The sequence below is a fragment of the Paroedura picta genome, chromosome 4 (genome assembly GCF_049243985.1).
Source record: "Paroedura picta isolate Pp20150507F chromosome 4, Ppicta_v3.0, whole genome shotgun sequence".
Taxonomy (NCBI): domain Eukaryota; kingdom Metazoa; phylum Chordata; class Lepidosauria; order Squamata; family Gekkonidae; genus Paroedura; species Paroedura picta.
In genome coordinates, this window is record NC_135372.1 from 77,862,781 (window position 1) to 77,879,089 (window position 16,309).

General features: G+C 42.0%; 1 protein-coding gene and 1 long non-coding RNA gene across 3 annotated transcripts in view; one reads left to right on the forward strand and one right to left on the reverse strand.

Moving 5' to 3' along the window:
* Positions 1–3,573, forward strand: part of OMA1 (OMA1 zinc metallopeptidase) — a 36,478-nt gene extending 32,905 nt beyond the window's left edge. For both annotated transcript variants that reach the window (XM_077333565.1, XM_077333564.1), the window contains one exon: positions 2,828–3,573. In XM_077333565.1, coding sequence (XP_077189680.1) covers positions 2,828–2,965 — 138 coding nt within the window. In that variant the 3' untranslated portion in view covers positions 2,966–3,573. The remainder of the gene's footprint in view (positions 1–2,827) is intronic.
* LOC143835616 (uncharacterized) lies at positions 1,640–15,853 on the reverse strand. Its single transcript, XR_013230272.1, has 3 exons — positions 15,594–15,853; positions 3,668–3,715; positions 1,640–1,863 (listed from the first exon to the last, which is right to left on the reverse strand). It is a non-coding gene; the product is annotated as an uncharacterized LOC143835616 (long non-coding RNA).
* Positions 15,854–16,309: the final 456 nt, after the last annotated feature.

Below are 16,309 nucleotides of genomic sequence, written 5' to 3' on the forward strand. Positions count from 1 at the left end.
TGTGCCTCGCAGCAAGGGAGAAGCTGCATTGTTCTAAGCTGATTGTCACTCTTATATCTGATTGGGCTTACATTCAGTAGTTAAGCAGTGTCAGCTCTGTTTAGTACTTGCAGGGTGTCAGTATCCGCTGGGTCTGAGTCCCGAGCTGTCTCACTCTCCAAGGGTACAGGAGAAGTTTATTTACATATGGAATATACCTCTAGATAACAGCAGAGCTGGGGAGATGGGATATACTGCAAGCTGCGTTTCACCAACCCAACTACCAGTATTGATTCTAAGGAAAATCATGTTGAAGATAATTGTTTGTTCAATTGCCTGTGTTGGTCCTCTTACTCAAAGGAGGGGCCATGCCTTAGTGGGAGAACAAATACCAGTCTTAGTCCTCAGCATCTCCAATTTATAGGCTCAAATAGTAGGAGATGTGAAAGACCTCTGCCTGAAGTCCTGGAGAACCACTGACAGTCAGAGTAGACACTCTTGTCCTTCACAGACCAGTGGTGTGACTAAGCATAAGGCAGCTTCATGTGTTTTTCATGGAACCATAGAATTGTAGAAATTCGATGCTTTTGTAATTTTATAAACTCCAGGGTTTCATTGGTGCTGAATAAAAAGCAATAGCAGGGAAAGGGACTGTGTAAGATTAAAGTGTGTGGACTAGAGACAAAAGTCCATATACAAAATAGCTGCAAAGAGTTCTTTGGCTGTAGTGTTGCTGCAGGAGGGCCCTTGCTGAGCATAACCATCCCTGTCATGCCTAAAGTCTTCATCTTATTTAAATGGAATATGAATCAGTGTGGTGTGTGTTTAATCAGGCCCCTCTTGGCCCATCAGGCTGCTTGATGTGGAATAAGAAAGCAAAGACCTCCACAGAGTTGCCATGTTCCCTCTAAGCTATCACATGGGGGCTCTTGATCATGTGCGTGCGTGTGTGTGCATGCCAGTATGTTATCACTTGGGAACCTTGATAAGGGAAAAGTAGGGACTGTACAGTGTAAAAAGCACAGAGATTTAAAAATGCTAAATTAATTTAAAGGAGGATTACATTGCCCTTTTCAAGATACAACCTAAATCTTTCTGTTTCTTCTTGGCTTGAATAATGCTGTTTGACATTAATGCAGTCTTGCAGTGGCTTATGTTCGGCAAGAGAAAATTCTGGTCTGTCATTCTAAATATCAGTTAAGGAAATGATTGGTAACTGAAGTGGAAATGGCGTGATACGCATCCAGTGCATATTCATGAGAGGTATTGGGTGACTGTAAAAACAAAGTTGGACATATTTTATTTTCTGAAGTTTATTCATGAGGAAGGGGAGAAGATGGCAATATTGTGTCAGAGAAAGTATGCAAACTCTTTAGGACAAGGTGGTTCCAGTGGTGCATACATATTGATGCCAGATGTAGGGATCCCCCAGAATCACAGCTCATCTCCAGACTACAGAGATCAGTTCTCCTGGAGAAAATGGATGCTTTGGAGGGTGACACCTGTGGCATTGTATCCCACCGAGGTCCCTGTCCTCCTCAGACTCTATCCTCAGGAAGAACCTGGCCACCTTATGCATATATTGCATTCAAGCCAACTTGCACAGATGAGAAAATACTTTTTATATGCCTGTAAAGGCTGACCATAGTTATTATATTTGTTTCTAGGCTAGACCTAGTTCCAGGAAGTTTTTTATTGCCCTAGGAAAGATCATTAGGATTAGAGAAATGTGACTTTGAAATTTCTGTGTCTGGGATTGTTGGCACTACTCTCCCCTCCAGTATGACTTGCATATTCCCTTTTGCATGTTCAGATTGCCTCCTTCCTTTAACTTCATGCTTTGTCATTACATGCAAATAAAGTCTTGCACAAATCATTGTTTTCCTAAAAACAAACAAAAAAGTAAACCTTGATCAAATCATGGTTTCAAGACTACTATAGTTTGCAGTTTGCAAAGGGGAGAGAAGGAATGTGAGGTCACATGGGGGAAGAAGGAGGGCACTGAATGAGCCTCTGGGGTCATCCCTCTTTTTCAAGCCAGAGTTTTAATGCATGAGGGTCTTTCCATCTGAACCAACCCACAAATAGAATCTGCTTTGAGAGACATTCTTTGGCCTCCTCCAAAAAGGAAACAAACCACAGAAGCTACTTTGAATGAAATTCCTTAGTTCCTGCTTCTTCTTTGCAGCCAGGGTATTGTGTTTTTAATTGGATAAATTGTGTATGTTTGTTTATATTTATATTTATATGCTCAGCTTTTTTTTCAACTCGGTTAGGAATGAGAGCAATACAAAACAAAAATAATCATCTGTTTGAGTCTCCTTTGGGTAGAGAAAAGCAGCATATAAGAACCAACTATTTGGAAGGCCCCAAAGGTAAATGCTTGCAGGAGATTGTTCTATAGCAGCAGGTCACTAACAGAAAAAAAAGCTGTATCCAGTCAATTCACGAGTCACATGTTCCCTTTATGAAGTTTACACACACACACAAAATTATATGATTAAAACAGCATCCTCAGAAAATGACTCGTGCTGTATTAATTTACTCAGTTCCTAAGATTTGTGCTTTCTTGGACAAATTGATGATACTTTTAAGGCTCCAGTATCGACCATATCTGTTCTTTGAGCACCAGGTATGCAAATCCTGTCTCCTAGTTGCATTAGTTATTTCATTAAACATTTCATTAAACATTTGTATACCGCTTTTAAGCATGTGTTACATTTTGCATTTATTTTGTGCTTTAACCAAGCCCTGAGAAGGAGCTGGGTTTCTCTATTTTATGAACTGGCATTGCTTCTGTTTATAATCACTTTCTTTGTTGTTGTATCCACCCCCCCACCCCATACAGGCTCTTAAAATACGTGAAAGTTGCAAGTGCCCTGCTTTGGCCAGTGAAGATCCACGTCTTATTTTCAAACTGAGCATGCAGCGTCTTCTGCAAACATCTAAAGCTGGAGACCCAAATGTTACACTTAAACAAATATGAATCTTCATTTTATTCAAAAGAAGATGCCTGTGGATATTGCATTTGAAGAACTGTCAAGATGAAGGCAATAATTTTATCCAAATGCTTATTACTTATCTCTGAAACTTTCTAGGGATTCTGAAATAGTATAATGTATGGATGGGATAGCTACAAATAATGACTCAGTCCATTGACTATATACATGGAGTCAGTGTGTACAACGTGGAAATCTTTGTGCAGGGGAAGCAGTAGCTTTCATGGAGATGAAAAGGCTACTATTTAAATATAGCTTCATGTAGCACTTCATGCAATTATAGGGGACAGGAAGAAGAAGAGTTGGTTTTTATACCCCGCTTTTCACTACCAGAAGTAGTCTCAAAGCGGCTTACAATCATCTCTTTCCTTCATCTCCCTACAACAGATACCCTGTGAGGTAGGTAGGGTGGAGAGACCTCTGAGAGAACTGTGACTAGCCCAAGGTCACCCAGCTGGCTGCATGTGGATGAGTGGGCCATCAAACCTGGTCCTCCAGATTAGAGGCCCCTGCTTTTAATCACTATACCATGCTGTATTCACCTGTGCAAATAAATGTTTTGGTGGTCTTTGACAATAAATATATAGTTTCTTAAGAGAGTCTTCTCCCATTTTGTGTTTGGAAACAGAGGTCTCAAAGCAACTACTAGTTGAACAGGGGTAGGGAAACAATGAAGTGGTCTTCCTTACCTGTGGTATCCATCTGAACTTGCTGTAACTTCAGTTTTCTGTGCCCAACTGTGTTGAGAAAATAATGAGAAGAATTCTCTACTTACTGCAAAAAGCAAGAAATGATAAACTGACTATTGGGCTGTTCGGAATTCCACCTAATTGTCTCACTGCTGGGATTGTCTTGTTTTGTATCTCTTAGTAGACAGATCAAGACAACACTTCACTTGAATGTAATCTCAAAAGGACTGAGCAGTTAACCTTGTTGTATAAAAATGTTTGTAAGGCACAGAGTGAAATGTTGCTGATTACAATCTGACTGGTGACACTGGGGACTGTTAAACTATTTATTGCTGTCCTAAGTAAACAAAATGAAATTAGTTACATTAGCACTTACTCAGGACACAGAGTTTGGATGCCAGGCAGCTGGAATGACAGAATCATAGAGTTGGAAGGGGCCATACAAATCACCTAGTCCAACCCATTGCTCAATGCAGGCTCAGCCTAAAGCATCCCTGATCAGCATCTGTCCAGCCATTGCTTGAAGACTGTCAGTGAGGAGGAGCACACCACCTCCTTAAGCAGTCGATTCCACTGCTGAACTTCTCTGACTGAATTTCCCCCCCTAATATCTAGCCAATATCGTTTTCAATGTAGTTGAAACCCATTACTGCGAGTTCTATCCTCTGCTGCCAACAGGAACCTTTCTAAGTGACAACCTTTCAAATACTTAAAGACCGCAATCATGTCCCCTCTCAACCTCCTTTTCTCCAGGCTGAACCTTCCCAAGTCCCTCAACCTTTCCTCATAGGGCTTGGTCCCCAGGCCCCGGATCTTTCTCATTGCTCTCCTCTGAACCTCTCAATTTGGTTGGGTGCTACAAAGTATCAACCATGCATTTCAAAAGCAGCCAGACTTAGGCATGCATGTTCATATACATATATTATGGTGGCATCACTGTATCAATGGTTTGATGTCCCTGTTCCCCCCTGCACGCACACTATCTAATTTTGTCATTCCTTTCTTCCCTGCTTTTACCCAGTTCTTGTTTTTTTGCTAACAAATTGCATCATATCTTTTGTAGTAGTTAGTTGTGGTGTTTAGCAGCACTGAAATACTTTTCTGCCATCCTAGCCTTTGGTGATTGTTGGAATGCACCCCTTATTTTCAAATCATACCTTGTTCTTTGTAACAGAAAGCTATTCCTTCTTTATAGCTCTTTGGAATAAGTACTTGCTTGACTCGTTCACACACTGCAGCCAAGGAAGGACCCAGTGTTTCCACTGTTGGCCAGCCACATCTTCTTTGTTATAGTTTAAGGATGTGTCACTACTTATTTCTGAGAAGCTGCTTTAACTACAGTATTTGCTGGTATATAAGACAACTTTCCCCCCCTGAAAAACATGCCTCCAAGTGGGGGGGGGGGTTGTCTTATACGCTGGGTGCACTTCACTTGGGATAGACATAGCTGCCCATAGTGGCCCATAGTACTGTATTTTGAGTGGAAATGTTGGGGGGTCGTCTTATACACCCAGTCGTCTTATACACCGGCAAATACGGTACTTTGAATAAATTGTACTTTGGGATGCCAAACTAAGATGAACCTTAGTCAGAAAGCCTAGATCACTAACAGAGGTGGTTTATTATCCACTAATAGCCCCCACCTTGCTTTCTATGTGCATGTGCTCTATCTGCCTGTAAGCTTTCCCACCATATACATACACTCAGAGCTGCCTCTAGCTTTCTTTTACACAACCGAGCAATCTATGTGGCTGGGAGTAGCATTGTTGTGGCTGGGTCATGAGTCAGCCCTAGGCACAGGAGGACTGCTTCGGATGTGAGGAATCTGGCTCTCCCTCAGTTTGGATTCAAATGTAACCAGCAAACAGCCTGAAGCACAGTCTGGAGGAAGATTCTGCAGAAGTTTCATCTCCTGATAATGAACCTCTCACACCTGAGCCACCAGCACTGTTAGAGAGACAAGTACCCAGCACACCTGGAGTATGCATAGTATTAGAGCAAAGCAGCAGGAGCTGCTAAAACAAGTATTTAGAGAGAAGATAGTGCTCATTTAGAGGCTCACTATCACAGGGGACTGGAAGGAGAAGGGAGATTTTTACACAACGAGGGCTGAATGCAGGGACCTGGTTGCTGGAAGTAATTCCAGGATCAGGACATGGGGATTGTCATGCCCTATATAAGTGGTTGGCAACAGCAGGTCAGTGTGGGTGTAATGTTTGTGAGTACAGGTTCATCTTTGCACAGGGCTGACCTAGCCTACTCTGAAACCCTGATTTTTGTTTGTTGTGCCTTTGGTCTGTTTCTGGACTATGCATTGATCCCCTGCCTGCCTGCCTTGATGTTTGGCCCAGCCTCTGACTGTGCTACTGGGAGCTGCCTGCCCTGACCTTGGACTGTAATCTGACTATATTCTTGTCTGCTGCTTGCCCTGACCTTGCACTGCATCTCTGGCTTTGGACTGGAACACCCTGGGGCTATGGCCATCCTGCTAAGCAGCACAGACTACCAGGAGCACTGCTGTAGTGAACTGCCTGGATACACTTCCCTGATGGTACTGGGTACCACATGCAGTTGGAAGCACAATGGTGGAGCATTCACAAACAGGTAGGGAATCAACAGTGGGGCCTTCCAAAAGCCCTGGACCCTGGCAGCTGCCTCACCTCACTGTACATGGCTGCTGGCCCTGAAATTAGTACTCTGCTTTTAGGTCCTGGCAAACAAGAGACTTGTGCTTATTCTTTTAAATCTGTTAGTTGACATGGGCTTTTGGGATCTAATTTTTACATGATATTCAAGACATGAAAGCTAAGGTGCACAGTGCCACGCAAAGGCTCCAGTATTTTGTGTGTAATACAGTACTTTGGGAATTCTGAAAGTGTTATTTTGTTAAAGAACCATGTTGCTTTCTGTCCATAGACTGGTGGGTTTCCCTGCCTTTATATTGTCACTTTTCATATCTTGATTATAAGTGTCTGCGTACAAAGAACAAACTTATAAGCAGTCATTTGTTTATAGACTTCTATGATTTTAAATATATATGTATGTATAAAAGGTTTTTTAAACACCACTTTTTCCAAATGATCTCCAAGGTAGCTTATAGTAGTCCAAAGGGATAGCAGAAGCATGGCTGCAGGTAGAGTATGGATACTGTTCATGTCTTAGCAGCAGAATGGGTAAATGAGTTGGGGGGGGGGCGTGACTTCATTGCTTTTGGGTGTTGTTCCCACTACTGTTGAAGATGAGACCAGGGATATGTGCCTCCTTTCCAGAAACATATTGTAGGGGCAAGGGGAGCTTTTTTCCTTCGCACAATTGAGCACGCATACACAAATTTTATTTGGCAAAAAAGGGGCCACAGTTTTCGTAAGTATATACAACTCATGCCATGAGCTTCAGCACACCCATGGTGAGGGGTGAATCCGTGATTGCCCCTTCCCAGCTGCAGCCCCACAGGGAAAGGGAAGAAAGCACCCCTAGCGGGCCCGCCGGTGGGGACTGGGTGACTGCCAGATCCTCTAATCATCAGGTCCGCTAGCCCCCCGGGAAGGCAAGCCTGGTAAAGCCCCACGGGTGTCAACCTTGGAGCCTAGCCAGCTGCCCCGCCATGCGCAGAGGGCAGCTCCACATATGTGATGCTGCTCCCATTCACATGGCAGCCTTTTAGGGAGGCTCCCGCAAATGGGCTTCATGCCTCAACCTCAACCCAGCTCGCAGGGACAGGTTGTGCCCTCGGATCTGCCCCCAAACAACCGCCAGCTGTGACAGCCCTCTCTCATTCGCAAAACCCCACATCCCAAAATGCAGTTGTGGCTTTGCTGTTGTTGGCAATTCCTATTTCAATTGCATCAACTAAAAGGAGCTTCAGCAAGTTAATTAGAAACTATCTGAGGTCACAAATCTCCTGAGATGCACTTTAGTGGTCCTATCAGCTGAATCACATAAAGCAAAAAATGGAGATTTTGATTCTGTGATTAACCATCTTGCCACTAAAAAAAAATAAGGTGGAAAGTATTTTGATTACCTGCACCTAGAGATGTAACTTTTGGGAAGCTGTCCAGTGTTTCATGCAACATTGTTTGAACACTCAGAAGGTTTAGCTTTCCATTAATTTGTGAACATATGCACTGCATGTTTTAAGGAATATTGTTATGGGAAAATATGCTTGCATACTTGCAAAGCAAAATTTTATATGATTTCTTTTTGCCAGAGTGAATTGAAATGGAAAAGAGAATGGTTAAAGAAACAAAAGGAGAGCAGTCAATTGGAAAGAGTATGGCTAGAGCAGAAAGGGACTATCCCAAAGGGAAAAGGAGCCCAGGTTACAGTTTTCTGCTCAGGGCCCACAAAAGCCTGGTAATCAGCCCTACATGGATTGCATGTGTGCTCACTGTAACTTCCAAACCAAGATGTAAGCAGAGTTAGGAATCCTGGTGTGGAATGAAGAAAACAAATGTGGTAGGCATGTATGGTTTGATCCAGGCCTTTCACTGTTAAGCCACGCATGAGTGAGTGAGTCACTCGTGAGCCTGAGGATTTCCCAGACTCGCCCTCCTGATGACAAACCTTGCCTTGTCCTCATGTGTGAAATGTACTATCATGTCTGAAGTAAACCAATAAGATCTGAACCCTTAAGGTCATTTATATACACACAGAAAACCCTGTGATAAGCAGCTGAGTATTGGCCTTGCAGGAGCAAGTGGGCAGGTTGGTAATAACACATGATGGCAGAAGCTCAGGTGAAACAAGAAGCAGGCAAAGTAGACAAAATGATGGAAGCTGAAAGAGCTCAGAGCCTTGTGTGGAATGAGGGTTTAATCTTTCGGCTTCCCGTAACACTTTCAGGCATGGTATTTCCCTCTCCAATCTTAGTCATCTGTAAGTTGAGGACTAGGGAGACAACATTTCAGCGCAATCAGGTTAATGAGAAGGGAGGGGACCAGCGCCATATGGCTGCAGCAAGAGGAACTGGCAACTGATCAATGTACTGAGTGCTCGACAGGCTTGGAAAACACCCAGCAGGCTCCAGCAGCCTTGCATCCATTTAGCCAGATAGAAAGCCTTACTTTCTATGGTCTTTGGAGTTCCTGTCATTATTAAATGAAAAATTAATATTTAATTCATATAAAAAGATAATTGATATTTCTGTACCCTTGATTACCTCTTTCTAAAACACCTCTATAGGACCCCATTTGTGTGCTCTCTGTGTGCTATCAGAATTATCCTCCTGTAATTTTTTTTATTTTATTTTTTCAAGTAATTGTTTTCTACTCCTGTTGCAGCCTCTTTACCCCATTATCAGGTAGTTGTTGTCAGCTATGTGGCACTTAGATGGCTCCTGCCTCAGCTCACACTCTGCCTCCTGCATGGTCTTCTGCATTTGGTTTAAAGCTTGAGGTAATTAAATTTCGCTCTTTCCCTCTAGCAACATTGATCTATATTGGATATTTAGACTCCAGAGAATCAAAGCTCTTTATTCCTGCCTGGAATATGTTGCCCTCAGATTTATTCCCTACGTGCATGGAATAAATGAGGGAGGACTAATGTACTGAAGTCATAGCAGCAAGATTTGTTAACCACAAGATGGCAGTTTGACTGCCTTGGCTAGACTCCTGTAATTGATGTGTTGCAACAGCTTAGTTTTTAGTCTGGTTTTGCCAAAATTCTTGAGACCCACTCTCATAGGGTGTTTGAAGTGAAAGGCTTTGCATTTGGTGTAATACTCTGTTTAAACGGACAGCATCTGGGGAACTTACTTTACGAAATGCAGATGCTGGCCAAATTATCTTTTAATATTCATAGACTGATAGAGTTGTAAAGGACCATACAGGCCCTCTAGTCCATCCTACTGCTCAGTGCAGGATCAGCCTAAAGCATCCACAAGTATCTGTCCAGGTGCTGCTTAAAGCCTGCTAGTTTGGGGGAGCTCACCACCTCCTTGGGCAGTCAATTCCATTGGTGAGCTAATCTGATTGAGATTTTTTTTCCTGATATTTAGCCGGCACTGTTCTATATGTAGTTCAAAGCCATTACTGTGTTTCTATCCTCTGCTGCCAACGGAAACTGCTCCCTTCCCTCTTAAGTGACAACCTTTCAAATACTTAAAGAGAGCAATCATGTCCCATCTCAACCTCCTCTTCTTCAGGCTGAACACTCCCAAGTCCCTCAGCCTTTCCTCTGGCTTGGTCCAGATCATCCTTGTCACTCTCCTCTGAACCCTCTTTAAGTTTGTCCTTGTTCTTTTTGAAGTAAGACCTCCAGAACTGCACACTTTATCCAGGTGCAATCTGACCAGAGCAGTATACAGCAGGACAATGACATCTTACAATTTTGATGTGATGCCTCTGTTGATACATCCCAAGACTACATTTGCCTTCTTTACTGCTACATCACACTTTCTGCTTATATTTAACTTAAAGTCCACAAGTGCACCAAGATCTCATTCACACACTGCTACCCAGAAGTGTGTCTCCCATCCAGTATGCATGCTTCTCATCTTTATGTCCCAGGTGTAGAACTCTGCATTTATCCTTATTGAATTGCATCTTGTTCTCATTTGCCCACTTTTCTTGTGTGTTATGATCCCGTTGAACTCTATATCTTCTGGGGTGTTTGCTACTCCTTCCAATTTGGTGTCATTTGCAAATTTAATGAGGAATCCCTCTACCCCCTCACCCAGATATTTATAAAAATATCAAAAATTACCAGACCCAGTACCAAGTGGCAACCCAGTGTTCATCTCCCTCCAATCTGATGAAATACCATTGACAACTGCTCTTCGGGTATGGTTTTCAAACTAGTTCCCTATCCACCTAACTATCTGAAAATCCAATTTGTAGTCTTCCAATTTACCCATCAGAACATCATGGGGAATCTTGTCAAAAGCCTTACTGAAATTCACATAAACAACATCAACTGAATATCCATGATCTAGTAAGCTTGCCACTCAAAGAAGTAAACCAGGTTGGTCTGGTCGGACCAGTTGGAGACAAAACTGTGCTGAATCCCCCAGATCTATAAATTGCAGATCATCTCCTTTAAAATCCTATTTCTTGGCTCCTTCAGATTGTCTTCATCTAGGGTTGACAGCTCCAGGTTGGGAAATACTTGGTGATTTTAGGGGTGGAGCTTCAGTAAGGTGGGATTTTGGATTGGGAGAATATTTTGGGTTGGGAGGGAAGCAAGGAAAGCAAATGTAGATATGTCCTGTGTATCTCCTATTTTAACAAAAAATGGAGTTTAATGTATGTATTGAAAATGTATTTTGTTAGTTGGGGAAATGGATTGTGAATGAACGCTTAGATACTAGACAATTCATTTAGAATCTGTACAGGGTACAGGTAGCTAGACGTTATGGTTACAGAAGTGTTCTCAACAACTTGCTTCTCTATGTAGATTCTATATGGTCTTCTTATCTCCTCTGATAAGGAGATATCTCAAATAAATACCTCAAATAAATGCATATTTATATACAACATGCAAAGACCAAAGGGAGAAACAAGGCTAGCAAATGGGTTCATAAAGGCCATTTCCCTTTTCCCACACTAGAGACATCCCTAAATTAAACGAACAAAAAAAAGATCAGTATAACTACTGTCCTGCAATAAGACCTGCTGTAATCCACTAGGTCAGGATGTTGTATCAAGTTTCTGATGACTATAGCTACTATGCTAAGGAAAAACATACTATTAAAGAAGTGGTTGGCACCATAATGTCCCTTGGGTTCTCTAGAAACCACCTGAACTAATTAAGCTTCTGAAAGAAAGATGTGTTAACAACCATGTACAGAAAACCTGTCTTGAAAAGATCATATTTACTTGTGCAGTGGAGATCATTGTAATTTAACAGATCAGTATTTGATGTCTTTTGTTCTCACAGTTGTTCACACTTAAAATAAAACATGATGAGCTCAATTCTGGCCATTATTTTGCCAGGAACTCACATGTGGATCATGGGCTACAAGGATTTCAGGTGAAGGAAAAGCAAACAAAAGGAGTAATTCATGGAAGACAGTTGAAATACTGTTGAATTGATTTCTTTAGTGCCAGTAGCTCTCTCCTACAATTTCTGTGTAATGATAATTCCAGTGACAAATGTGAAAGGGGAGTCACAAAAGAGAAGTGGAAATGTGTAACTTGGGGGCCTGAATGACTGATGTTCCTTAAAATGAAGTGCCCTTAAGAAATAAGTCCCTGACATACTTTCTTCTTTTAACTTCATAGGACAAAACCTCCTCCTGAACTATCTTGCTGTTCCTTTCATAAATGTGATTTGGCTGTATGGCTGTTGTGTCTTCCCTCTTTGATTTATAGCATTGCCTGGCTGAGTGGAAGTCTTGCTTTTATTTATGGCATGAAGTAAACTTTGTACCATGTAGTTAATTTGGGATATGATCTAAATCCTTTCCCAGCTTTGGCTGTAATACTTCATAGTTTGCTAGCATTTTTAAAGAAGGGTTCTATCTGACTCCCCCCCCCCCCTTTGTGTAGATGAAAACCTCTTGAATTGCATATGTATTCTGAATGAATACGTTTTGTGTCTGAATTGTGCACAAGTAAGATGAATCTATCCATCATACACGTTTAGTGTAAAAACCTATATTTGCTTTTCTTTTTTATCCATACAGATTCGATCACCATAGCTGGTTTGTCATTTGCTAAATACACGGGCTCAGCTCTCTGGGACCCTGGCTCATCAGTTATCAAGTGAGCAGCCTGTCATAGAAGCTACGCATATCATTTATTACTGTCAGATACCCAGAGATCAGAATCTTCCTTGAGTGTCTTATCCTTTGATGGCTTGGAAATAGAATGGCTGTAAAACCTTGTTTGTATAAGAAAAAGAAAATACTTGCCTTGAAAGCAGAAGAGAGAGAGCTTATCTTTCTGGCTTAGACCAAACAATACGGTTGGATATATTTGGTTTAATACTAGCTTTGCAACCTATTCAGAACTTCTCCTGGCACAATGCATCATGACTAAATTTCCAGAGTTGCATTCATATGATAAATCTAATGTGATACCATTCCCTCCATAAGTAAAAGTTTGACTTCTCTTACCAAATATCTGTGACTGCAATGGAACATTTTAGCCTTTGTGGTTATAACAATTGCCTCTGAGTTTGGGAGTGAATCTCTAGAATCATTATGTGACAGTTTATAGGGCTCTTCTTGGCCATACATGTGGTGCATTCATCTAAAAAAATGTCTGAACTGGCCCTAAGATTGTCATAATGTGTGTCTGCCCCCTAAGCTGTCTCTGTTCCGCAGGGCCTGCAAGACAGGGCTCTTTCGCCAGGTGTATGGTTGAGTCTGGGTAGGGTCAGGAACAACTTGTGGCTTCCCTTGCAAAACGGTGGTCTCCCCCGCCTCTCCAGTTAATTAGACAATCTGAGCTATGGAGGTATTTGGCTTGCTGCTGATTAATTGATTTTTATTTATTTTATAATGTTTTAACTGTTTTGAATTTATTGTACTATATTTGAATGGATCTTGGAAGCTACCATGAGCCCGTAACCCTGGCAGTGGTGGCATATAAATTCAAATGAATAAACAAAAATTAAACAAAAAACATTTGTTAACACTGGGATGGATTCTACCTCTATCTTTCCCTTTTACTGAACAAAGTTTGTTTATCTAAATATTTATATTCCATCTTTCCTTCTGGGCTCAAGCTTCAAGCCTTTTTCCAACTTAAGTGGCTCCAAAGCAAGAGCCACTTAAATTGGACGAAACCATCTTACCCTGAAGGAAAGCGACTTAAGAGGATGGCTGGATCCACCCACCCTCCAATTTATATTTAGTATGCTATTCTTCTACTTATAACAGGCTAAGTAAGAAAATGACATAAATTGTAGTAAAAATCAAATAGAACTATTAAGATGAACGTTAAGGATTGTGAGAACCAAAATCACACTGTTTCAGTAACTATTTAACAGTATTGGTTAATGAGGGCATTCATTTTGTCTCCGATGCACACTTCTTTGTCTGTGATCAGTAAGGAGGATGGAACATTGGCATATGCATCCCTCCCTCTGATATTTATATTAATTTCTGTATAAAAGACTGTATAGTTGTGTTTCAGAAGAACTACACAGTGACATCATAGCAGTTGCTGCAGTCTTGTTTTTCTGTCTCCCATGTATATGGACAGGTGACCATAGCAGATTAAGGTTTGGCAAGTTTCTTTTCTGACCCTGCTCAAGCTTTCCCTTTTTGGGGGAGCTGGAATGATCCTATGCACAAGGCTGAAGAAGGTCTAGGTCTCGGTGAAGTCTGTCTTTCACAAATGACTAATGCCTTTGTATAAATTTTCTAATAGGCTTGTAATTCCCAACCGCCCTCCAATCCTTATGATTGGGTTGTTGGAAAATGGAGGAAAATTCTTCACCCCAGTCTTAGTGAGTTGGCGCACAATGAAAAAGGAGTGGACAGTCTCCCATTTGGTCATATAGCAAGGCATATTCTCAGTGAAAAGAAAGGGTGCTTTAGGTCCTCTTCACTAAAGCTCTAGAACCAAAATGGTGACTGCTATTAAGACCCATATTTACTGAAAGGGATAGGAGGGGCTGTGTGGGGTGTATCTGAGGTATGACAGGTGTGGCACATATATTGGGCATCACTTCATGTGGAAGTGCTACTGCGCAGTTTCTATTATAGTCAGACAAGCCATCCTTGGATAGTGGTGAGAACTTGAGAGACAAACCAGGTGGATGCAGAGGGGTATGGCCTGCCTCTGGTGCAGCCATAGGAGGTCAGAGACCTCATGGTGAGTCAAGCCCAAGTGTTGTTCTGGCTACAGCCACTAGGGGCACAGGAAAATTGCATAGTAAAAAACCCTCTAGGATTGGCTCCTCATCCTGAACTGGAATCGGCTGGATAGACTTCTGTATCTCCAGGACTTACTTAACAGATTGTACAAGAGAATGAATACCAGTCCGAGTACAGTGACTGCCAACCTGCTGGTCATTTTTCTCCAGTAGTAAATCTTTTCTTCTTGTACACAACTCAGTCAGAGCGTGCAAAGCCGTAGCTACAATTTGCAGTAAGATGAAACAAACTTCCCTCTCAGTTTCTATCCCTCTTTTTCACACTTTTCTTGTTTATTTCTGTTTCCCTTCACCACATTTTCCCAGTTCTCCCCCCCCACACACAGACACATTTATTTTCACTTCTTGGTCTCAAGACTTTCTCCTACCTATTCTGCTTGGCAGAATGTACAGCCCCCACCTCCATCCTCCTGCTTGGACTGTGATTTTGTGCTTGACACCAGCCGGCATTGCTACAACGGCACTGGGTTTGCTGGGCACCATACACAGCCCCAGCCTAACCTGATCTCCAAAGCTAAGCAGGGCTGACATGGAGGCAGGTAATGGCAAGCCAACTCTGAATGTCTCTTTTCTGGAAAACCCTATGAGATCTCCATAAGTCAGCTGTGACTTGATGGCAAACAAACAAACAAAACCCCAACACATGCCCCCCCCCAAGAAACTAGGGGGAAGCTGTTAAAAAGTTAACTGCCCAGGGTGCCAAATAGGCTAGGTATGCCAGTGGTCGAGAGGGCTCATTGGAAGAGACCTCCCATTCACAGCAAACCTTGCATGGATCCACCACTTTCTACAATGAGAGCTTTCTTCCTCTCTTTCAGTGCCTTAGGTAGATTCTGTACTGCTCTCTTTTGCACTCATGCCACTCCCCTTGGCATTTCCAGCTTTGCTTTCTCTTTGTAAAAATGTGGAAAATAAGCTGTTTATCAAGGAGTGCTCTTTCACCAAGAGATCACTGTACTTTAAATAGAAATTACAGGGAATTTTCCTTTTAGGCTGGTTATCGCAGACTGTAAACATATATTGATAGATGCTTGGTTTTATCAATACATCTTAAGAGACCATTAATGCTGTGACTGCTCCTTGCGGAGTCCCTGTAACTTACCATTGCTATGTTACATTTCAGTGCTCTTATGGGAAAGTAGTGTCTCCAGTGGGACCATTATTCTGTGATATGTCTTCTGTCACATGGTGGCTGCAGATTATAATCCGTACTGTTGGATTTCTGTGCTGGTTAAGTGACTGACTACTTGACAGAACTGCTCCCCTCATTTTCATCTTGCTCTATCACATCCCTCCTTTCCTCTACGAAGCTCGGGGGGCATAAATGGTTCCTCCACCTCCTTCTTTTTTTATCTTCACAAAAACCCTGTGAAATAGATAATTAGCTGATATTATCTAGTGCATTTTGGACCAGAGTGATGATATGAAGCTATGTTTCCTAATGGTTAGTGCAGTAGTCTAAAATGATATTATTGCATTAACACAGTACTTCCATATTCTATTGTAACTAAATAGAATCGCTACAAATGAGAACCTCCAAGAAGCTCACAGTGGGGTTGGAGGAGGGAGGCATCTTCCTTGCCATGTACCCATTTTCTCTTTCTGATGGGACAGTGTGGCAGCAGGTGGGAGAGGAAGAAAGGAAAAAGCAGAAGCAATAATGGGATGTGAGCTTGTTGCTAAGCCCCAATCACAGTATTCTTTTCAGCGTAGCTTGATGTGACTTGGCAAGGAGCACATGCCCTGCTTCTAATGAGCAGCCACATCCCAGTTCAATATAGATCATAAATTAAAAACTGTTCCTGAAATAAATTATTA